The sequence below is a fragment of the Monodelphis domestica genome, chromosome 1 (assembly GCF_027887165.1).
Source record: "Monodelphis domestica isolate mMonDom1 chromosome 1, mMonDom1.pri, whole genome shotgun sequence".
In the NCBI taxonomy this organism is placed as follows: domain Eukaryota; kingdom Metazoa; phylum Chordata; class Mammalia; order Didelphimorphia; family Didelphidae; genus Monodelphis; species Monodelphis domestica.
The window spans coordinates 301,373,347-301,397,752 of NC_077227.1; the positions used below are offsets into that span (position 1 = coordinate 301,373,347).

Sequence of the window (24,406 nt, forward strand, 5' to 3'; positions counted from 1 at the left end):
AGAAAGGTTTAAAATGCTGAATAAACTTTCAATATGATTTGCTGAAAGAACAAATGTCAGAAATATACTTGAATTGATGCAAAGTGAACTGAGCAGAACCAGAAGAACAATGTATGATGAACAACTATTCTCAGAAATACAAAGATCTAAGACAATTCCAAAGGATTTAGAATAAAAAAGTCTATACCTCCAGAGAAAGAACTAATGGAGACTGAATGCAAATTAAAGCATTTTTTTCACTTTCCTTATTATTTTCTTGCTTTTTGGGGGTCCGTGTTTAGCATGGCTAATATGAAAATGTTTTAATAACTATAGATGCATAATTTACATCAAATTGCTTACCTTCTCAAGAGCAAAAGGGAAAAGGAGAGAGAGACTATGGAACTTTCCAAAAAAAACTTTTTTAATTTAAAATTTTTTATTTACATATAATTGAGAAAAAATTAAATTAGGCATTTGTTTGTTGTTTTAAGAGCATATGTCAAAGTGGAAGGCTTTACCCAGGCCTAGTAAAAATGAACTGTTGGAGTCATCTTTCCCATCAATGCATCTCTGGTTTTATTTTGGGGTTTTGGTTATGTATGCGTTTGCTCTTACAACAATGACCAATATTTCTATGTTTTGCATGACAATAAAAATGGGAGGGGTGATTATTATCCTTTAGGATCAAATAAGAGATATGGGAAAACGGATACAAAGAAGCCAACAACAAGAGACAAGCAATGTAGACTGATGTCTGAGGACAAGTTACTGTACAGGATAGTGGAAAGAGCCCTGGAAAGCTGGGCTTAAATCTTGACTCTGACACTTGAAATCTGTGTCACTGTTTTAATCTTCCTGGTCCCAATTTTTTCATCTCTAAAATGAAGAGGTTGGATTAATTGGCCTCTGAGATCCCTTAGAGACCTGTGAGCCTAACCTCCAGAAACCTTAACTCAGGTGAAGACTTCTACTCTTTCAGCAAATATTTATTAACCTCCAACTATGTCCAGAGCACTATGCTGGGAGGGAGGGAGGGAGGGAGAAAATGCCAAACTTCTATGCAACATAGTCCCTGCCCCCAAGAAGCTTACAGTTTAGTAGAGAAAAATAAGAAAAGGTAGATAACTATTATGCAGAACACTGCATGATAAGTGCATTCAAGAATAACCAAAGGAGAGTTGTAAGGGTTTTTTGTTTAGTTTTGCTTTTTTTCAACCTATACCTTCTGTCTTAGAATCAATACTAAGTATTGATCCCAAGGCAAAAGGGCAGTAAGGGAAAGGCAACTGGGATTAAGTGACTTGCCCAGGCCCACACGGGAAGTGTTTAAGGACATATTTGAACTCCAGGCCTTGTACTCTTTCCACTGAGCCACTCAGATGCCTCTATGTGACTTTTAAGAGGAAAAATTTTTACCAAAGGGGGATGGGGGAATGTTTTATGGAGCAAATGGCATCAGAGTTGACCTTTAAAGCATAGAGAACAACTCAAAATGTAAAGTGGGGAGGGGAGCCTACAGTATGCACAATGCTCTTGTGGGCCCTGAAAAAGACTCAGAAAGAACCCCATTCCCTCATGGAACTTGCAGTCTAGTAGGTATCTCAGAAACAAACAGTGAGAATTGTAATATAAAATTCCACATGAAAAACACATTAAAGAGGTACAAAACAGTGTTCACTGAGAGGGGTGAGGGCACAGAGCTGGACCAACCCTACCAAACCCTTATAGTAGCCTTGAATGAGAGACACAGAAGAGGGGCCTTAGAGGTCATCTAGTCCAACTCTCTCTTTCTACAAACAAGGATACACAGGAGCCTAGAGGGATTAATGACTCAGGAAGTAGGGGACAGCCCCAGGATTTTAACCCAGGTCCTCTCCAAATTTATTAATTAATCCACTGTACCACACTGCCTCCCCAGGTGACTTCTATCATTATATGTCACAAAATGTGTGTCACAAAAACAGAACAACTCCCAACAATAATAAAGTTCTCTCCAAAATCTTCAGAGACTCCAGATTCAGTGTATAAAGAATTCAGGTTCTTCCTGCTCCCAGTTTTCTATCCATCATTCCCCTGCTCTTTCTTCAGATAGGATAAATAGAATGTCTTCTTGCTGCTACTAGCAATTCTGATTTTAAATTTAACAGGCAAGATGAGGTTTCTGGAATTATCTATCAATCCCAAATATCTATGTGTGAAACCCTGGCTACCAGTCTTCCTCCCTTCTTTTTAAGAATAAGCAGGATGGGCTAGACCTTAGAGGGGGGCTTCCCAAAGATCTAGAAACAGAAATGAGATCTCGAGTGGGCTGGCAAGTTCTAATGGGGGGAAATGGTCATCTGTCCCTGAAGGGCAAAAAAGCAGCTGCATCCCAGGCTTGAGTTTTAAAGAGATAAGAGAAAGTCTGAGAGGTTGATGTGTTACCATACGAACACTCCATTCTCTCTCAAAGAAGTAAACCTAATAGGAATTGTGTGATTCATAAATAGCATAGCACATGTGCATTTGGGCTAAAATAGTTTTAAACTGAGGAAAAAAAAACATGAAAACTGCACGAAAGAAATCACAAGTCCTTAAAATAACACAAAACACTTAATTGAATCCACAAAGAGGAAGATCCTATGGTCCAGTTTCCCACAAAAGGCATAAATATGTATGTGATTCTTTCTGGTTTAAACCACCTCATTTTTTTTTTCCAACTGAATCCACCTCCAGGGTACTCAAGTATATATACCCACACTCTCCTCTTCACCAGTCTACCTTGATCCAACCCCACTTCTCTCCAAGTCTTAAGAAACTCTAGTTGGTTGCTAAGATTCCTTCCAGGTTTAAGACTTTAGGATTCCAAGTGGGGCACTGCAGTGCCATGGCCCCCAAAGATCCATATGAAAACACTACGCTTATAGAATATTAATCAAATGCTTATTGCCATATAAAACTTAGAAATAGGACAGCTCAATCTAAAAGTTCCTTCCTCTGATTTCCTAACACTCTATCCTTCTATTTTGCAGTTATGAGTTTATGTGTTTATTTGCTTTCTTTTTTTCCTTATTTGATGGACATTTCTTCGAGGGTAGAAACAATTTCTTAATCTCATTTTGCCTCACAATCTCAGTTCAATGTTTAATGCTGTATGCCTACTTGTCACTTAATAAATGCTGAAAGAATGAGCCAAAACCTGAGTGGGGAACAAGCAGAAGAGGGAGTAAAACGAATCTGATATAACAAAAGAACAAACCTTTCCTTCAGGAAATGGAATATCAGAGAATGTTGGAGATCCTTGGTTCAAACCTCTACCTGATCAAGAATTCCTGCCCCAACCTCTACAAGTGGTCAGCTAACCTCAAAAACAAAATAAGGAGGAAACCATTGCCTCCTGAATCAGCCTATTTCACTTTAAGACAACTGTTTCATACATTTAGCCTCAAGTACAAAACTGACTTTAAGCAATTTCTTCCCATTGTTCTTCCTCTCAGAGGTCAAGCGGGACAAACCTGGGGTTCAAATCTTGGCCCATCCCTATCTGTTGTCCTCATGGCTTCAATCTGTTTGAATAGAGCTATCGTGCACCCCTCTCCTCAAGTTCTCTCTTCTCTTAACCTAACATCCCAGTTCCTTCAGTCCATGCTACTATTTCCAATTGTCACTGATCCTGGGTGTCCTTCTTTGAATGACAATGTCCTGATTGTCAATACTGTCCAGCTGAATCAGCAGTGTCACTGCCTTGCTTGAGTTCCCCACTGGGATCCTTCAAGCATCATATAGAACAACTACAGGGGCTTGGTGGATATAGGGCCAGGCCTGGAGAGGGGAGATCCTGAGTTCAAATGTAGTCTCAGACACTTCCTAAGCAAGTCACTTACTTCTCATTGCCTAGTCCTTACTGCTCTTCTGACTTGGAACAGATACTTAGAAGAAATTCTAAGACTGAAGGTAAGGGTTTAGAATAAAAATAAAGAACAGCTAGAGCTCCTCATGGCCATTTTGCACTCAGGAGACAGGGAAGTGATAGAAGCAGCTTAAATCTTTGGTCTCCAGAATGACCTCAATATCTTTTAAGTAAAAACTAGCCTAACTTAGATAGAGGTAGGGGTTAAGATATTGCCCCTATCAAACTACCCAACTGAATTGTCTTTCTCTAGACATAGAGTACAACATTTTGTCAGAGGAAGCTGAGTGGAAGTTATATAGAGGCAAATTTAGGCTCAAATTAAAGAAAAATTGCCTAACAATTAGGACTATCCAAAAATAGAAGGAATTTCCATTTTTTCTTTTTATTCCAATTATTTTCCAAGTATTTAGAAAGCGATCAGGTGTTCAAGTAAAATTCAACAGGGATGAAGAGAAGATTCATATACTAATATGGGCTAAATGGCTTCTGAGATCTCTTTCAACCTTAATATTCTATGAGGAGAGAAAGAGGAGACGCCAAGAGAAAGAAAAAAATAGAAAAGTATCCCTGAGAGTTTGCACAAAAAAAAAAGGCACTGGAGACAAAGGAGAAATATCAAAGCAACCCATCCTTACTGGGTGAAATTAAGTGGTTGATATCTTGATGGATTTCAACTATCTGGGTTTTCCTTATCTCAAATAACCATGAAAACGGGGGGGGGGGGGGGGGGGGGGGAGACTGTGCAAAGCAGGAAGACCAATATGTAGCTAATCTAGTCTTAAATCAGGAGGACTCAAATCACATGGGTTAAATAAGCTAGATAGTGTCTGGAACAAAGATAAAGCATCTTACAATGGCAAGATGCTAGGCCAGGCATGAAAAAAGCACATACTCACAGCCTAAAAGAAGCCAGGCAGAAAAATTTGGTTGTAGGGAAATGGCCCTACTAAACCTGTACAGTAAAGATAATAGAAGAAACTGAATCTAAAGAAATTTTTTGAAAATGTTTTAATCTAGGGACTTCCTGTGGACAGAGTCAAGATGGAGTAGAAAAAAATATACTCATTGGGATACAGAAGTCTATCCTTACTCTACAGAGAAGTAGAAGGGGAATAAGACAAGGGAAGGAGGAGGTAATTGAAGGGCGAGTAAAGGGGTGGGTGAGTGATGAAAAGCAAAACACTGGTAAGGAGGAATAGAGTGAAAAGGCAGAGCAGGACCAAAAGAGTTAAATAAGATGGAGGGCAATAGTAGTAGTCTCTCGATAACCAAGGATGACGATTGTCTTTGTGCGCTTTCATCTGTGATATAGATGAGTGTGCACAAAAAACACTTGTGCGTGAAGGAGATTTAAGTGGAAAAGTCGGTGCACAGAGACAGTCGCACTCTCTCGGCATTGGAAGCCTGAGTCCAGTGGCAAGAAAAGTCGTTACACCTGGAGACTTCCTCAGCTGCATTGGATGGCCGTGCTGTCCTTTGTGCTCCAACACGCCCTAAGCACTCCACAGTGCTTTGCTGTGTCGCCCTCTCAGCCATTGAACCTTCTTATTGGTTTCTTCCATCTGTCCGGCCGAAGCAGTCTTCACATGCTGGGTGAGCAAAGCCCTAGTTCACCATGGGTCTACGACTCGATGGCTACCCTCACAAGATTTAGCAAGGAGAGCAACACACAGTTAATAATCATAACTCTGAATGTGAATGGGATGAACTCACCCATAAAATGGAAGCGGATAGCAGAGTGGATTAAAAACCAGAATCCTACTATATGCTGTTTACAAGAAACACATTTGAGGCAGGGTGACACACACAGAGTAACAGTAAAAGGTTGCAGCAGAATTTATTATGCATCATCTACTTTAGATGGAAGCAGGAATAGCAATGATGATATCAGACAAAGCTAAAGTAAAAATTGATCTGATTAAAAGAGATAAGGAAGGAAATTATTATATCTTGCTAAAAGGTATAGCATCCAGATTTTTAAAGGAGAAATTAAAGGAATTTAAGGAGGAAATAGATAATAAAACCATGCTAGTGGGGGACCTCAACCTTCCCCTATCAGAACTAGATAACTCAATCCAAAAAATAAATAAGAAGGGAAGTGAATAAAATATAAGAAAAACTAGAGTTAATAGATATCTGGAAAAAAATTGAATAGGGATAAAAAGGAATAAAATTTTTTTAATTTAAAAGAATTTTTCAAAGCCTCTCTGTAACTCTGGACCCTGCACAGAAAGGAAACACAAAGCAGCAAGTAGAACATGCTTAAACCTTACGTTAATGCATTTGGACAGAGACAAAAGTTAATGCCTTTCTTTTTGTTCACAAAAGCTAAGCATACAATCCATGCCCTCAAGCTCTCTTGTGCACAAGGAAAGAAAAACATAGATATACTTGTCCCATGAAATAAATGCCCAATCACCCCCTCCCTGGTTCAAGAGAGTGTCTGCTTTATTCAGGGATAGAGATAAATCGTCTATCTACTTCTGCAGGGCTCTTTCCAAACTAAGTTCAGTCTGAGGAACAAGCTCTGTCTGAATATAAGGACAAGGGAAGATGTACATTGGCATTTAGAATATTTAATCTGCAATTGTAAGTAGGTATCTCAATCATTCTATTATTGGTCTTCAAGCAGCTGGCTTGATTGGAAACCAAGTTTATGAATAGACCTGCTGTATTCATAAAGAATCTTTTTGTGATGTTTGAATACTAAGGCAATAGACTCTTCAGAAATATAAAGAGAGAAAGAGTAAGGGAGAGGGTGGTTTCAATTTACACAAGACTTGTTCTCCATAAATTTAAAATAGGGAAAAAAAATCAAACCAAGTTAATTTCCTAGGGTGGGAGGAAAGAGACATAGCACAGGGGTGCTATTCTAACCTCGCCCGAGCCTTGGTCTTTTGAACAACTCATATGGAAATGAAAATGGCAGGCCCTGCTGGTATTCCAAGCAGTTCCAAGGGGACAAATTCCCCTGGGAAGAATGCATGTGAAATGGGAAAAGTACCTCCGCAGTTCATTCATAACCTTGAATGCCTTCCCCATATGGGCAGGATTGACTGTAATTGTCTTCTGGTCCTTCTCTTCATCCTCACCTTCCACAAGAGACTGGGAACTTGGCTTGATACTGTGAAAGGAAACAGAGGAAAGGGAGAGTCATACATGGACTGTTTTCATTGCAAATCAAAAGGCACAGAATATTAAAAGCCCAGTGAGAGAGGTCACAGGCTCAATCACAGGAAAAGATATGAATTTGGAGTCAGATTCAAATTCTGCCAGTTACTATCTACCTAAATGTCCTTGGGAAAATCATTCAGGCCTTAGTTTCCTCATTTGTAAAATGAAGAGGCATAGGGAGGTACATGATTGATCAGATGTTGTCTAAGGCCTCTTCCAGCTCTAAATCTATGACCTCATGAGCCTACCCATATAGAAAAGGGCCCTGAAACATGAAATGGAGGAGGGGGAAAAAATCCCTGGAAGTAGAGTTGGAAGACCTAAATTTGAATTCTAGCTCTGTTGACACACCCCTGTAATAAAACAGAGTGTTGGACTTGGAGTTCTGGAAGAGCTAAGTACAAATACCAACTAAGATCCTTAATAACTATGCAACTATAGGCGACTTCAACTTGATGGGATTCTGTTTCCTCATTCATAAAATGAAGAGCTTGGACTAAATTGGAAATTCTTAACCTTTTTGGCATCATGGAACCCTCTGGCAATCTAGTGAAAACTATGGACCATTTCTTAGAATTAATGTTTCAAATAACTGAAGAAAATGCTAAATTTCAGTTAGAGATTAGTGAAAATCAAGTCACAAATATTTTTCTCATCTAAGGACTTTCTGAAATGTGTGAGTCCTTGGGCTCATGATTAAGATCTCCTTGGTTATACAAACAGCAAATGGCAGGGCTGGAATTTGAACTCAGCCCTTTTAAGTCCAAAACTGGCACTCATTCAGCTGTATATGCACAGGTGCATAAGAGAGCAGTTCACCCTATCCCAGGCACTTAATTCCACATAAAAACAGCAATCAAATAAGGATTCCAATCACTTCTTGACTTTGCTTCATTAAAAAAGGGAACTGGGGGCAGCTGGGTAGCTCAGTGGATTGAGAGCCAGGCCTAGAGATGGGAGGTCCTGGGTTCAAATGTGACCTCAAACACTTCCTAGCTGTGTGACCCTGGACAAGTCATTTAACCCCCATTGCCTAGCCCTTACCAATACACAGTATTGACTCCAAGATGGAAGGTAAGGGTTTAAAAAGAAAAAAAGGGGGGGGGGATTGAGTTAAATACAAGAATACAACCCCTCCAAGTATGGTTAATTAACCCTTACTAATAAGCAATCGCTTTCATTTAGATTCAAATTTTTGTTTTTCAAAGTGCTTAGATATCCATGATATCACTTGATCCTTACCACCCACCCAAAAGGGAGGGGGAGAAAAAGAATAAAGTCTGTGGTACCTACTTTCACACAAGGAAACTGAAGTTCAAAGAGGTGGGAAATGCCTCGGTTGCCAGAGTAAGTAAATGGCAGGGCTGGGAGGAAATCCCAAAACTACTAATAAGGGGGGTTCCTCTGGCTCTACCACCTCCCTCTAAAAGTCACACATGTTGCTTTTGTTATTCATCATATTTGACTCTTTGTGACCCCATTTGGGGTTTTATTGGCAAAGATACTGCAGTGGTTTGTCATTTCCTTCTCCATCAATTTACAGATGAGGAAATTGAGGCACATAGGGTTATGTGACTTGTCCAGCATCACACAGCTTAGTAAGAGTCTGAAGCTGGATTTGAACTCATGAAGATGAGTCTTCCTGACTCCAAGCCAAACACTCTATCCATTGTTCCACCTAGCTGCCTGTCATCATGTGTCCTAGGCAGACAGTATCAGTTTTCAAAGAAATTGGCATATAACAAAACAAGTTCATTATGAAAATGGTCCTGAGAACAATTGTTTTTAACCTTCTGACTCTAGGCTTCACACACAGTAGAGAGAGATTGTCTAAATAAACCAGGACCACCTGGGCTCAAGTGCCCCCTCTGACCCAGACTTTCTGGGTCAGCGGCCAGCTTCTCACTGCTGTAAACAACTATATACTGATGAGAAGGTGCCAACCTTCACTGGTAGAGAAAGATCCTTTCCAGGCGTTTCCTTCACTAATCCAGGTCCAGTGCCTCTCCTTCATCCTTCTGTAGGCATGAAGGATCTTGATGATCCATTTCCTGAGCCTAAGATTATGGACAACTGTCTGAGCTCTCACATGTCTGATCCTTCTCGAGGGTTAGTTTCAGAATAAATTGTAGTTGAGGGAGAGGTACAAAGGAAGAGGAAAACTAAGGAGCATAAAGGATATCCCACATACATGGTGATGGAAAGAGCAGAACTCAAGCCAGAACACAAGATCAAAAAGAGGAAGGCACCCAAAACAATACTTAAAAATCACACACAATGGCACAGTCCTCCCCCATAAAGCTGCTCTGGACTCCAACCATCATGACATCATATGTTTAGAGTCTGGAGGTAAACAGAGAAAGAGGAATATCAGGCTCAGGGAAAGGATTCCCAAACACTTATCACAGACCAGCTATTTTGTCTGTGTGAGTACAGGTGTCTTTCATTCATACCTAGCTGCCCCATGCAGGAAATGACTGGTGTTAAAATTGGTTGGTCTTTGAGAATCAGATCGATCCTGGACCACAAAATTGGAAAGCATGAAATGGAGCACTTCAGTCCTTGATTATTCCCCTCTGAAGGATTCAGAATTGTCCACTCATGCCAATTTCCATAGACTTAGGAAAGGAGACAGAGGGAGACATCGTGGTGTGGTGAAAAGCGAGCTCTGAATATTGAATCAAGAAAGATTTGCCCGTCCTTGAAGCTGGAGAATTCCATCTGTTGCTGAACTACTGAAAAGCACTGGATGAAAATCACAAAAACAAGCCAACTGGACCCACCACAAATTAAATTTTAGCTAATCTTACCTGAGTCCTCAGTTTTGAGTCTTCCCTGATTAACTTTCTGTCATTTTCTCCAAAGCTATTCTAATTCTCTATTTTAGTCACTCTACCATAGTCATTCTATGGTAGTCACTCTATTAGTGGTCATAGTAATCAATATCAATGTCAATGTCACTCCCATATCATTGTCTCTCATCAGATGACCCAATCTCCTATTCAACTGAGAAAATCAAAGCTATTTGTTATGAGTTACTTCATAGCTCCCATTACATACTTTAAATTCCTTTTGTAGGGGCAGCTAGGTGGCTTGGTGAATTGAGAGCCAGGCCCAGAGACCAGATATCTTGGGTTCAAATCTCTGGACAAATCACTTAACCCCCATTGCCTAGCCCTCACTGCTCTTCTGCCTTGGAACCAGTACACAGTATTGATTCTAAGACAAGAGGGTTAAAGGTTGGTTTTTTTTTTAATCCTTTTATACTGTCATCTGTCCTTTGTCCTTTCTTCCTTTGCTTCAGTCTCCAAAGAAGAGGCAGACTTTCTCCTTGTCACAGCTAACCCCTCACCCTGTGTGCCTTTGCTTCCACCCCCTCATCTTCCTCACAAGTTTTTCCTTTTAATCATTATATTTCTCCCATCTTTTTTTCCCCTGTCTCATTTTCAATCTCTCCTTATCAGTTTTTTCTTTTCTCTCCTACTAAAAACATGTTACATCACCCTCCTTCTTAAAAAAAAAAAAACTTCAAATGAGCCTGCCATCCCTTCAAGTTTTATATCCTATCCCTTTCATCTCTGTCACTGATGAAACACATGCATTTTCTAACCACCCATTAACTTTCCAAATCTGGCTGAAAATGCCCTCTTGAAGATCACTAAAGACTTTTCCAATGGTCTTTTCTCAGTCCTCATTATCCTTAACCCCTCTATAGCTTTTGATATTTCTGATCACCTGTTTTCTCCCCTGGCTTGCACAGAAATGCTTTTTACAGGTTCTCCCTCTGTCTGTTTAGCCCCTGTTTCTAAATCTTCATTCTCAGGATATCACCTATCACCTAACCACAAAGTGTAGGGTGTTTGATCCTCAAGGTTTTGTCCTGGGCCCTGTCTACTTCTTTCTCTATGCTCTTGTCCTGTGAGAATCTTTCTTCTTGCTCCCATGGGTTCAATTATCATCTCAAAGTGGATGAATCCAAAAATCTGTATTTCCAGCCCTAATTTCTTTCTTGAATTTCAGTTATGCATCCCCAGTAGTGTTCTGGACATCTTCAGCTAGATGTATATCTTGTCAACATATCCAAATATGCCTAAAACAAACTCACCATTTTCTCTCCTTAATCCTTCTTCTCCTCCAAATTTCAAATCCTAGCTTTGCCACCAAGTTGCTTAAGGACTCTGAATTCATGTTTTCTCAAGTGAAAAATAAGGAGGTTAATAGTACATAATCTGTAATATCCCTTCCTCTCTAGATTCACAGACCTGCCTCTGTGAATTCTTAGAAGCTGTTCCCCATTCCTAGAATTATTCACTTTAGCCCCCAAGCAACCAACCTGCAGAATGGATGCAGGAGGTCAACCAACTATAATCCTTCCAGTAAATGGAAGATCACCAGGAGGCTGCCACTCCACCCAATATTCCCAGCATTTATTATCACAGTTTGGGTATAAGTTAAGCACTTAACAAATGTTTTTTCATTCACTTCATCAAAATACCTTGTAAAATCTTCATCTTCCCTAAGGGCTCAACTAAGGTACCTCCTTCTCCAATTCCCTACCTCAATCCTTAATGATCTCTCAATTTCCACTCAAATTGCCTTATATTGGGGCAGCTAAGTTGCACAAGGGATAGAGAGCCAGTCCTGGAGTTGGGAGAACCTGAATTCAAGTCTGAACTCAGATACTTCTTAGCTATGTGACCCTAGGCAAGTCACTTAACCCCAATTACCTAGCCCTTGTTAGAAATGATACTAAGACAGGAAATAAAAGGGAGGGGGAGAGAGAGAGAGAGACTGAGAGAGAGAGAGAACACCATCCATACTTCAAAAAAAATAGAATTCCTTTTTTTAAATTGCCTTGTATTTATTTATGTATTTATGTGCTCCATATCATATGATATATCTATATTGTAACTCCCTGGCAGAATGCAAATTCCTTGAGGTGGTGACTATTGTTTTTGGCTTTGTAGCTTTGCACCTAAAACAGCACTTTATACATAGTAGGCACTTAATAAATATTTGCTAGCTTTGAATTTGAATTCAAAGGAAGTATTAGTGAACTGTAGGATGTGTGCCCCCTCCATGCTAGGGGCTGTGCAACAATTACCTCTCATTCTGGTATTCTGGAGCTACTTTCAACTTTGCCTCTTTGCCTCATCCTTATAAGAAAGTAATGTAATGACTCAAAAAAGAAAAAAATAACTAAGAAAATAACCCTTCCTCTATTTTCTGACTACTCTCCCCTTCTCCCCTCAAAGCAGCACAGCTCTCTGGGATGCTTTGTCTCAGTACTCACAACTGCTGCATGACCTGGTGTGTTGTGCTCCTACCCTCTAAGAAACACCTCAATCTACTGGATGGTCAGCACTTAAGAGTCACAGACCCATTGGACATGGAGTTGAAAAGAACTTTAGATAGTCCTTAATGAGTTATTTTTTTTAAACCCTTACCTCCCACCTTAGAATTAATATGATGTATCAGTTTCAAAGCAGAAGAGTAGAAAGGGCAAGGCAATGGGGGTTAAGTGATAAACAAACAAACCCCCACCTCCACTGGCACTTAAAACCCTTCAAAGCCTGACTTCAACCTACCTTCACACCTCTTTGGTCCAGCCAAACTGGATGTCTTGCTATAACTCACAAAGGACCTACCCTATTTGTTGTGCTTCTCAAAATCCTTAGTTTCCTTCAAAGCTCAGCTAGGATAGTCATTTCTGCTAAAAGATCTTTTTTCCTAACCCCCAAAGTTTCTAGTGCCTCTCTGCAAAATTGCTTTTATTTATTGGTAAGAATTTATAAGTGTGTATATACTGATTATTTCATTAGAATATAAGGTCCTGAGTTCCCAGGTCAAGGACAAAATATTGCAAGCAAGCAATGCAATGACCCAGGACAATCTAGAGGAGAGTGGCAATGACTTGGCCAAGTTAACAAAAGTATTAAGCAACAACGCCAGGATTTAATCCCAGACTCTTTGAATATAGCCTTTGTTTCCTTTCTTGTTCTATCATAATTCACTCAAAAAGGTAGTAGTGGAATACAGAGGTTGAGGGGACATGACAGAGGATAGACTTTAAATGAACACTCTAATGCAAATACTATCAACAAAGCAATGGGTTCAAATCAAGAAAACATCTAATGCCCAGTGGACTTACGCGTTGGCTATGGGGGGTGGGGGGGAGGAAAAGAAAATGATCTATGTCTTTAACGAATAATGCTTGGAAATGATCAAATAAAATATATTTAAAAAAAAAAAAAGGTAGTAGTGGTATGCTGCTTAGAGGCAAGCAGTCAGACATATTCCAGGACTTAATTGTGGACCTCATGCCAGAAACAGGGTTGCAGAATGGGAGGGTAGTACTGGAAGGCTGTAGGAATTTTTTAATACAACTCCCTCATTTTACAAAGAATGATGTGGAGGCCTAGGGGGGAAATGCCCTGCCCAGCATTACATAGATTGCTCCTGGTAGAACTGAGAGCATTTCAGGCTTTCACCATCTATTGTTAGCTCCTAGAGACCAAAGACAAAGTCTTCAGTTTCCCAATCCAATCCCTTTTTACTACTTGCTCTCCCTGCTTTATTGCAATAGTTTCCGACCTAACTGGCTTTTCCTGCCTCCAATCTCTTCTCTCCTTCAATGTTTCTTGCACACTCACAAATTAATGTTCTTGAAAAGCCACGTTCATCTTGTCATACCCACTCTGGAAAGGCTTTCATGATTCCTGTGATGATTTTTGGACAGGATGCTGTCCACACACCTTTTAAGCATTCAAGGTCCATCACAATCAGGCTCCAAGATGTCTTTTCAGTTTTATCTTCTTGACATTCCTTTCCTGGCACTCCATCAACGGGTCTATTCACTATGCCCAATGATCTTACACTTTCTCATTTACATGCTGATTTCTTCCTTCATCCTCCCCAAACACTTAAAGTCTTACTCATCCTTCAAGTCACTTCATTCCTTTGAGACTTAATATCTGCAAAACAGGGATGATATTACCTATACTATTTATCTCTCAGGGTCAAAAAACCATAAAGCATTATAGGACTGTTAGTTATTATCCAAAACACTGTTCACATGCTACCTCTCCAAGAAATCTTTCCTATCTTACCTCCCCCCGCCCAACCAATAATGATATTATCCCTAAAACTCACATAGCAATTTTGGGGGCACTTTGATAAAGCTCTTAACCTGTAATATTATGCATTATAGTTACACTGGTGTTGTAGTTCAATCAACATTTATTATGTGCCTACCCTATGCCAGGCACTGTGCTAAGTGAGAGATACAAAAAGAGAAAAAAAGACCTTGAGCTTACAATAGAAAAGACAACAAGAAAACAAATGTATACAAACTATGTACAGGATAAATGGGAGAAGGAAGTGGCAATCCACTTCAGAGTCTTTGTCCGGATAACCCTAAATGGAGCCACAAAGAGTTGGATACAAATAAAACTGAGCAACACAGGATAAATAGGAAATAATTATGAGAAAAAGGCACCAGGTTTAAGAGGGGTTAGAAAAGGCTTGCATAGGTGAGATTCAGCTGGATTTAAAGAAGTCAAAGAAGCAAGTGGGTGGAAATGAGGAAAGAGAACATTCTAGGCTTTTACCATCTATTATTGTTAGATCCTTGAGGGCAAGTACCATAGAACTAAATGTTCTCAGTTTTGTATATCTCCCCCAGGGATAAACATCGAGCTGTGTGAGTAGTAAGCATTTAATAAATATTATTGCAAAGAACGAATACATACATTTAGTGGCTATGTATGTGGCTGTGTATGTAAATGTAAACTCTTCTCCTTATAAAATAGTTCAAGAAAAGTCATCCTTGCAAATCATAGGATCAAATGACATGATGCACTGTTTCCTTCAAATTCCATGGGAAGAATTTTATAAATGGGTTATACTTCATACGAAAAGTAATATTATACAACCACAGAATCTCAGAGCCAGAAAAAACACTTCAACGTGTACCTAAACAAAAATCCCTTCAATAAAATATCCAGACTTTGTGTGAAAACCTCTGGTGAAAGAGAATGCACTACCTCCTAAGGCACCTCAACCACAATTCTAATTGTTAGAAAAATCCTCCTAACTTAGAGTCTAAGTCTATTATCTCTTGGCAACTCCTTCTTCATCCCAACCTTGAACTAGGGAGTTGTTTTTTTCATTACCTTGCTCCAAACAAAGCTCTTCTGGCACTTCCATAGCACATGCCATTTCCAAACCAAGCCACTGCACATATACCCGTAATCCCTTTCTAGCTCTCCACTGTGGGTTGCCTTCTTCTATTCAAATATAAATAAACTGAGGGCAGAAAATGTCTTACTTTCTTATTTGTATATCTAGCACTGAGCTCAGTGCCTGGAACATAGTAAACATGTAATAAATGCTTTATCATTCATCAGTTCATTATTCCTAAATCTGCTCTTTGGGCCAAACTTAACTAAGAACACATAACCTCTAAGGAACCTTCAATTCTACATTTATAAACAGATCTACAGAACTGGCCTTCAAATAACAAGATAATAATCATATTCCTCCAAGTCTTTTCTAGGCAAAACTATCCCCATTTCTCTCAACCAAACCTCCTATTGCATAAACTAGATGTTAGATAAGACATCAGTTTAGTCTGAGACATGGTGAAAAGAAGAATGTCTGAAAATGCAGTTCTCATTATTACAGAAAAATGTTAGAAGCCAAACTTACTTCGGGTATAAATAGGAGAGCCTCTTTTCCATGTGTGAAAGTTTGATATATTTGCTACAACAGAACTTTATTACATGTAAAGTGACAGCAAGGCTGCTTGGAGAATTTATCAGTACTTCTAGCACAGTGCACTTAAATTTCCAGGCCTTTGGAGTTATTAAATACTGAAAAACTAAAGGGCAAAGGCCTGCAATCAAGCACTTTTCAACACAGCACACTCCAGTTCAGGTCAGTTTAACCTAGTTCTAGAATTCACTAGGAAACCAAAACGCTGGTATCAGTTCCATAGTAGCAATGTATCATCAAACAAGAAACTGGCTTTAGAAAACTTTCCCCCAAAAAAATCCAACTTTTTATTTGAGCACATTTTAACAATCCTAAATTAAGAAAGCCAAATTATCAAAACTATGAAATCCTAACTCATCCAAAACGGAGCACTGAGCAGAAGGAAAGTTTATCTTTACTTGGTTTTGTTTCTTTCCATTGAAAATGTTTTTGGCCAAATAATTCCAATAGGAAAAGTCTGATTTTAATTATCATGACTGAAATATACATCAGCTTCAGGTATTAGGGAATTTTTTTTCTTTAAACAAATGGTTCCAGACATAATTTTTTTTTTAAATACCCTTAGTAGATTCCAAAATTAAAGCATAGCAAGGGCCAGGCAATCAGAGTTAAGTGACTTGCCCAGAGTTAGACTGCTAGAAGTATCTGAGGCCATATTTGAACCCAGGTCTTCCCAACACCAGGCCTGGTTATCTACTGTGCTACCTAGCTGACCCCCAGCCATAACATCTGAGGCAAAGTATTAAGATATGTCCTCAATCATTGTGAATAAGTACAATCAGATTCTTAAAAATAAAATAAAAAACTTCTTAACTTGAAAATCCAAAATAACATGCATAGTGAGAGCTGCTGAGTCAGGGAACCGAGGTTCAGTCTCAGAGCAGCAATTTACTACCTATGTGACCTTAGTAAGTCACCTAAATTCCCTGGGCCTCAGTTCCTTAACTGTAAAAAGAAAGGGATCGGACTAGATAGCCCCCAAAACCCTTTCAGATCCAGGGTTATATGTCATCATTCTATAACTTGGATTCAAATCCTGGTTCTTATACTTACTACCTGTGTGACAATAGGCAAGTCACTCTTCCAGTGATTCTCTTGGCCTCAGTTTTCTAATCAATAAAATAAGGGAATTCAATTAGATGGCCTTTATAATTTCTTTCTACTTGAACTCCTGTGATTGTAAGATCTTCTTTCAAAGTTTGTTAGATGTGTCCCCAGGCTAAGTTACATACCTTTACCTGGCAGAGAAGATGTGACTAAGAGTTTAGAAAGCATCATCAGATTCACAGAGATTCCATCAAGTATTAGGCCTAGTTTCCTGAATCAAACATGAAAAAAGAGCAAAGTCCTCCTCCCTTCAAGGCTCACTTTGAGTAATTCCTCCTATAGGAAGCCTTTCCTGATACCCCTAGTTCTCAATGTTCTTTCCCTGAACAAAATAGCTGGTATCTGTTTAATCTCTATTTAGTGGGTTCCCCTTGGTATGTTTTATTTTTGCCTTCGTATCCCCAAGACCTGAACAGTGTTCTTCACACAGTAAGTCCTTTATAAATGTGTTCTGATTGGAATTTTATGAGGGAAGTTCCCCAAGGAGTGGCCCTGGAACACTTTAACTCTCTTCTTCCCCAATCCTTTCTATACACCCCTCACCCTCAGCCTAGAGACACAAGGGCTGCCATTGCCTAAAGCACTGTATCTCCTATTATAGACACCTACTACATGATATTTATAGTGGACTGCCTTTATGCCCAGCACAGTGCTCTTGTCCAAGAAGTCCACAAGCAAAACTCTAAGGAAGAAGGGGAAGGATAAAGTGCAGAAAAAAATATAATTGACCTATGGAGTTTATTTTATTAATTCAAATTCCAAGCAACAGAAATTAGGTAACAGCCAAAGCAGAAGGTAAAGAAAAATGGAAGGCCATGTCCCTCATATTATTGGGCGTTTCTTCTAAAACCACTTTTTCCTAGAACCCTGGAAAACTTGGAACATAAGCCTGCATTCTTTCCACCTAGTCACATGGCTGATGTAGATAACTGCAAATGAGTTGGAAACAGTCAAGGACTGCCATTGGAAATGCCTATTTACTCTTACCTCTCCAGATCCACATACTTACTCTATAGTCATAAAAGTAGTCACCAAGGTATCTATAAGAGGCCTCAGATTCTGGCTGGTCGGTTTCCATTTTCTTTTGTGGGGAAAAAAAAAAACATATTCTTTGCTTCACCTTCTAAAGTCACTCTATTCAACATAAAGAATGAGGAATGTTTCATGTAGGAAGTATAATGAAGAAAATGGAAGTTGAATATGATAAAGGCTCAGACCTCAGACAAATCATATGCTTGTCTTTTTTTTATGTTTTTCTTAAGATTATAGTCTGATTGAAGGCAATTTGAAGAAATCATGGCACCTGAATTCAAATCTTGGTTCACTTACTACTTTTGTAACCTTCAGCAAGTCATGCATTTTCTATGTTCTTTAGTTCCTTCATCTGTAAAATGAGCAAGGGAGGACCCTCATTTTACAAATGCTAGGGCCGTCAAGATGTGAATTGGCTGTTAAGGTCCCTTCCAACTCTAGAGCTATGGTTCTATGATTTCATGATTGCCCTAACTGCTAGGGATGTAGATATAAAAGCATCAGTCCGTGCCATGAAGGAGCTAACATTCTAATGGAGGAAACAACATTTATAGGGGAGTGGTGACCATTGAATGGAGCTCTGGTCTGGGAAGTCTCAAGGAAGGGGAAGGAAACAATAAGGCAATTAAAGTTAACAAAACTTTTCCAGAGGCAATGATTGATTCTTTATATAACAACTAATTCATTACAGTTCCCAGAGCAAAATGTAGAAAGTAACAACAAGAGGGAGAAGCAGAGGGTGTACACAGAGGAACAATGGAAAACAATATGGGAGAAAATGCATCTATATGGTCCCAGAGAATGAAGGGTAGAGAGATTTAACACTTGCCAGGCATAATATCTAAAGGTTCATTTTGGAGACTGGGGCAGCAGATGGGGGAATATCAAGTGGCCTGAGTGAAGAGCCTAAAGATTTCCTGACAGCTTAAGATTTCATTTAACAAAGAAATAAGACACTTCCAAATATCTTAAGGACTCTCCGTAAGTTAGTAAAAGAGGGCAGGCAATATGCCCAGTCCTGGTGAAATTCAGGGAAAGTAGCAAAGTGAATTCTATGCTAGTCTGACAGTCAGAAACATCCAGGATGGGTCCTAAACCCAACACTGATACTGCCTATGTGACAATAGGCAATCTCTCTAAACTTCAGTTTCCTTATCTGTAAAATGGGAATACCTCACAATGCACTTATAAGACTCAAATGAGGTAATATATGTAAATTGTTCTGCAAACATTAAAGGGAAATGTAAATATGGGCTGCAGTTAAGAGCTCTGAACTGAATACAGGTAAGTATTTGGGGGGGGGGGAGAGAAAGAAAGAAGGAAATTAGTGGGGATCAGGAGTAAGGTCTGATTAGATTGATTTCGACCTTCAGAGCAGGGCAACTTGTCACATTCTTCTCTTACAGCTTAGTGGACTGCAGACCATCAATTCATTCCAAATCTCTGAAGCAGGGAGTCAGCAGAGAAAAATGGAGAGTAGAAGGATGGGAAACAAGTACATCAAAATGCAAATTATTCTTGGAGCATGGGGAAGTCTTGCTTTTAAAAACTTTGATGTGTTTTTTTTTATTTAAAAAACAACCAAAGGAAGGTTCCTAAGTGTCTATTTTGTCAAGTGCAAAAAATTGAGAATTCAAGAAGCACAGAAAGCACTCAGGAAAATGCATAGAGTCAGAGGATCTGAATTCAAATCCTAGTTCTGCTAATTACTACCTATTCGAGTATCATAGAGGCAAATTGCCTCACTTTTGTTTTCCTCTTCTATAAAATGAGTGGTTTAGATCCCCACTGGCCTTAGCTCTCTGATTCTAAATACACTTCAGAACAGAGAGAGAGCAAAGACGGTTGGTACAACCTGTGAAGCTCAATGAAAAGGTGAGAGTAGTTTGAAAGATGGCTGTTATTTGACTGGTGGGAGAAGAGTGAGCATTCCAAGTAAACCAGGCAAAAAGAATTAATGTGGCTGTAATCTGAGATAATAAGAACAGAAAGAGTGAAGGGTGCATTCTAGGTAATAGGAAAAAGATTCCAAATATATGGTGGGAGAATTTTGACTTTAGGGATAGGAAACTGAACTATTCAAACCTGCTTGAATACAGCAGGAGAAATAGGGTAAAAGTAAGAAATTGCCAGGTTGAATTTCTCTCCCCAACTCAGCCTCTCCTAAAAGTGCTCATGAAGTAGGAAGCAATGGGCCTTGGATAAACAGTCCTAAATAAATAATCAATGACTAATGGGTCGAAGATTGAAGAAATCCTTAACTCCTTGAAGAGGAGGGGGGGGGGGTGAGGGGGAGCAAAGGAAAGATAGGGAGAACTAGATCATTGGGGGGTGGTATTGGGGAAATGGGGTGATCAGGCCTCTTCTTTGGACTTCCCATAGTCTCCTAATAACTATTTAATATTTAATACTTTGGATGATGAATTAACTGATGTATTCATCAACAAGCAGTTAGGAAGTATCAATAAAAAGGTAGCAGAAAGGGTGCTGACTCTGTAGTCAAGAGAACAGAAGTTCAAATCTTACTGTAGATAATTGGTTACTGTGTGACTCTAGACAAGTCATTTAACCTCCTCTCCTCTAAAATGAAAGGGTTTGACTAGATGGCTACAGAAGTCCCTTTGGGCTATGATTCTAGCTTTGTGTTAGGCTTGTCACTGGGAATAGAATGCCAAAAACTATATAGAATAAATATAAAGTCAGTCTCTTAACCTACCACTCTCAGAGAATCAATGTTCTTGGCATAGAGGCTAAAGCACACAATCTGAAGTTAGGGAGGTGTGGATGAATCCCACCTCAAACCCTCAGCTATTCGGCCCTAGGAAAATCAGTTCACCTTTCTGAGACTGTTTCCTCATCTATAAAAAGAAGATTAAAAGCAACACCTACTTCCCAAAGTTGCTGTAAGATTAATATGAGATAAGGTATGTGAAGCACTCTACACATTTTAAAAAGCTGATGCAAATGTCATTGTTATTGTTGTTACCTCTGCCCCTAGACCCACTATCTTTCCAAGCCCCTCTGCCTGTTCTCACCTGCCCCCTGCCTATTGCTACAACTCACACACACAGAGGCACCTTCTAATTCTCACCCTCAACCATTTCCCCTCCATCCCAGGGCTTAACAAGATCTGTTTCTGACTACGGAAAGCAAGGTACCTACTAGCCTGAAAGAAAATGTTTCAAGTACGGAACTCCATTTACCCCCAACCAGACTGGGAAAACAATTCAATGAAGAATGTCCATTGCCAATAGGCACAAGATCTGAGACATCAATCCTTGATAGATGCTACCTTCCCAAGCAATGAAATGAAAATGAAGTCTCTGACTTGTACCTCATGTACAAGACAAGATCTAGATTTTTTTCCTATGAGGATTGTCAATAAATATACAGAACAATGAAGGCTTCTTCAGGGAATTCCAGCAACAGCAATGAAACAAGCTTCCCACAACTGAGAGACCCAAGAGACATGCTCTGCTATAGTGAAAACTCGTAACTTGGGATACCCACAGGAGTAGAGGTAGCCCAAGGACTTTACAGTTCTCCCAGGGACTCCCATTTGGCTATTGTTGACTTAGTTAAGCCTATTGTCATTTTGTTGGGTTTTTATTGACTAGACACAAACATCCTGGTAGGGTGGCATTCCTTCTCACTTGTTCTATCAACTCACTATCACCTCCACAGCAGCCACCTTGTATTCTCCTAGGAGGCTTTCCTTCACAAAAACGAAGTCCTAGAGAGCTCAAAGATCAAACTTCAAAAGGCCACCCCTCCTATTCATCTCACTCCCAGCCCTCACCACCACAAAAACAAAACAAAAACAAAAACAAAAAAACATGCTTGGGGGATATTTTGGCCTTCTCATTGACATATGCACACCCTAAGGTAGACATGGTACATGGTTACTTATAAATAAAATTAACTCCTTCAATAATTTGGTTTTGGGTGATTTGTGTGTGTACTTGCATTAGTCACGTTTACTTTTCCTATTTTTAGTGCAGGATCTATATCCTAATACAAGTTCCTTGTCTGAAGAAAAGGGTTCCTGACTCCTTTAAAGTAAACACATTCTCTTCTCCATCATGAACTTTTAAAATACGGAACCAAAATGAAACTGCAGATAACAAGCCCAAGTGTCTATTTTCTCTTTCCACCGCCAATGTGCACACAGGACATTAGTGCTAAAAGACAAGCAGTCACACACACACCAACTCCAGGTAGGGCACAAGAACCGTTCGCCTCTGCTGTGCTTTTAGATGGCGATTTCAAAGGCATGAAACGCTTAAGCTATTGGTGTTCGCAGCCCTTCACAACGGTGGCATCTGGAATGCGACCCCAAACCCCTAATCAGAAACCGACCCAGAGCCTTAGAAAGGAGATGTCTCCGAGTATGAGCGTAGATTAGGTAACCCGTCATCACCAGAGCACAAGCCTGCTTCTGCAACCAAGCAAGCTCTCTCGCACGCTCTGGTTTGGGTGTGGGTGAGGTTGGTCAGTCTGTAGGGTCTGTCTGTCGGTCTGCCTGCCTGCCCATGCACTAGCCAGATTTCAAGGGATTTCAGGGAAACTCAGGTTTGCAGAGTCCAGATCGGGTTCTGGCTGCTCGGTTCGATCCGATCTTACAAGCAGCAGTCTTCCCCAACGCAAATACAAAGGAGACAGACTGCAGAACACACCCGCGCGCGCACACACACTCACACGAGCGCGAGCGCGCGCGCACACACACACAAACACACAAACACACACATACCTTTCCCCCTCCATTGTACACAGCTCCGGCGGCGACGGGACTCCCGGCACCGAACCCGACTCCCAGCCCAGCTCACAGGTCTTCTCCGCCCGCGGCTCCCAGGCAGCCAGTGGAAAGAGGAGAGAGAGTGGAGGTCCAGGTTGGAAGGAGATCGAATCAGGGACAGTGATTCAGCATGGCTGCAATCGGATCCCCCTCCCTCCCGTTCTCCTCCGACTCCCTCCAGTAGCTAACACTGCAAAACCGCCGGCGGCAGCAGCGGCGGCAGCAGCAACAGCAAAAGAAAATGTCTTACCCAGAGCTCCCTGCAGCCCTTTCAACTGCTAAAAGCGGCAGCCCACTCCTCCCCCTCCCCCCCCTCCCCAAGGCTTGCTACTTGGTCTCCTAGGAACCACGGCTCCTGCTAAACCATGTGCGCGGCCATCTCTCCAGCTGCTCCTGCATCTGCAGTGCGAGGGCATCCCCGATGCTCCCACAGGCCACTATTTGTTCTCTGGAGGAGGCCAAAGGCAGTGAGCTTCTAGTAACAGGCTTAGGTTTTTCTTCCTTGCTGCAGTCATTCATGCAGTCTCCCCCAACCCAGAGACATCCTGCTCCACCCGTCCCTTCTCTCATTTAGCCAAGTAGTGAGGCCCTTCAGCTGCATGCAACTAAAGTTACTGCGATGGCCAGACGGAAGAAGGGAGAGTGTAACATAGGAAAGAGGAAGGTGGGAAAGCACACAGGTATGGGGCTGCTAAGGGTTCATTCTTTCCTCCTGGTATCATGAAAAGTTTCCAGAATGACAGAGAAGAATCATTTTGAGGCTGAGATACCAGGGAGCAACATGAAACAAAAATAGACAATAAATAATACTATCCCTGTAAATATAGACCAAATATTTTGCAAAATGTATGAAATAATGAACTTCAATGTAATGAAAAGAGCTTAAAGGGCACTGCGATGAAATTTGGCGCCTTTTATCTTCTTTTAAATTTCCTGCTACTCTTCACTCTGGCTAAATTCACCTCAAGCATTTTTCTGTGCTTTCCTTGCCTTTGCTCCCTTGCCTTTGCTCATGCCATCTCTCTGTCTGTCTGTCCTTTCCACTTCCTCTTCCTCAAATCTTACCTCTTACCAGAAGCTTTATTTGACCACTCCAACTGGAACTGCTACCTCATTCACTTACAGTCCAGCACTGCTAGTAATTTTTTCAATCAACTATATCTTCTCTCCTCACTTAAATTATAAACTCCTGGAGAGTAGATAGAATGTCTATCCTTATATCTTCCCACAATTCCTTACAAAAGAGATGCTGTTGATAGATTTAACCCCAGAAATAAGAATCCAAGAATATTGAAGCAGGAAGTGACTTTAAAGATCATCTAATCCAATCTCCTCATTTTACAGATTAAGAAAATGAGGAGCAGGAAGAGCTAGATGACTCAGTGGATAGTCAGACCTGGAGTCTGGAGGTCATGGGTTCAAATTTAACCTCAAACACTTCCTAGCAGTCACTTAATCCCAGTTCCCAAGGTTCCTGCTCCTTTGCCTTAGAAACCACAAATCTAAGACATAAGGTATAGTTTAAAAAAAAATGTACATACATATGCCCCAAGATGTTTCTACTGGGCTTTACAACATGAGTTCCGGCTATAGTGTTGCCCTCTACAGAGAATGTCCAACGATAGACCAGAGACAATGTACAAAAATTA

At 40.3% G+C, this 24,406-nt stretch overlaps 1 protein-coding gene across 5 annotated transcripts in view; it reads right to left on the reverse strand.

Annotated features, from left to right (window-relative positions):
* KLHL3 (kelch like family member 3) overlaps positions 1-24,406 on the reverse strand; it is a 205,670-nt gene that overhangs the window by 175,174 nt on the left and 6,090 nt on the right. For 2 of the 5 annotated variants that reach the window (XR_008915034.1, XM_056811066.1), the window contains exons 1-2: positions 22,713-23,034; positions 6,879-6,998 (exon numbers count right to left, since the gene is read on the reverse strand). Coding sequence is in view for 4 of the 5 variants with exons in the window: in XM_056811066.1 (XP_056667044.1) it covers positions 6,879-6,998; positions 22,713-22,726 (134 nt within the window). In the remaining variant the exon portion in view is untranslated. Of the gene's footprint in view, positions 1-6,878; positions 6,999-17,939; positions 17,959-22,712; positions 23,062-24,406 lie in introns of those variants that run through there. The other 3 variants (XM_007473295.3, XM_056811067.1, XM_016424080.2) reach the window with 3 other exon arrangements.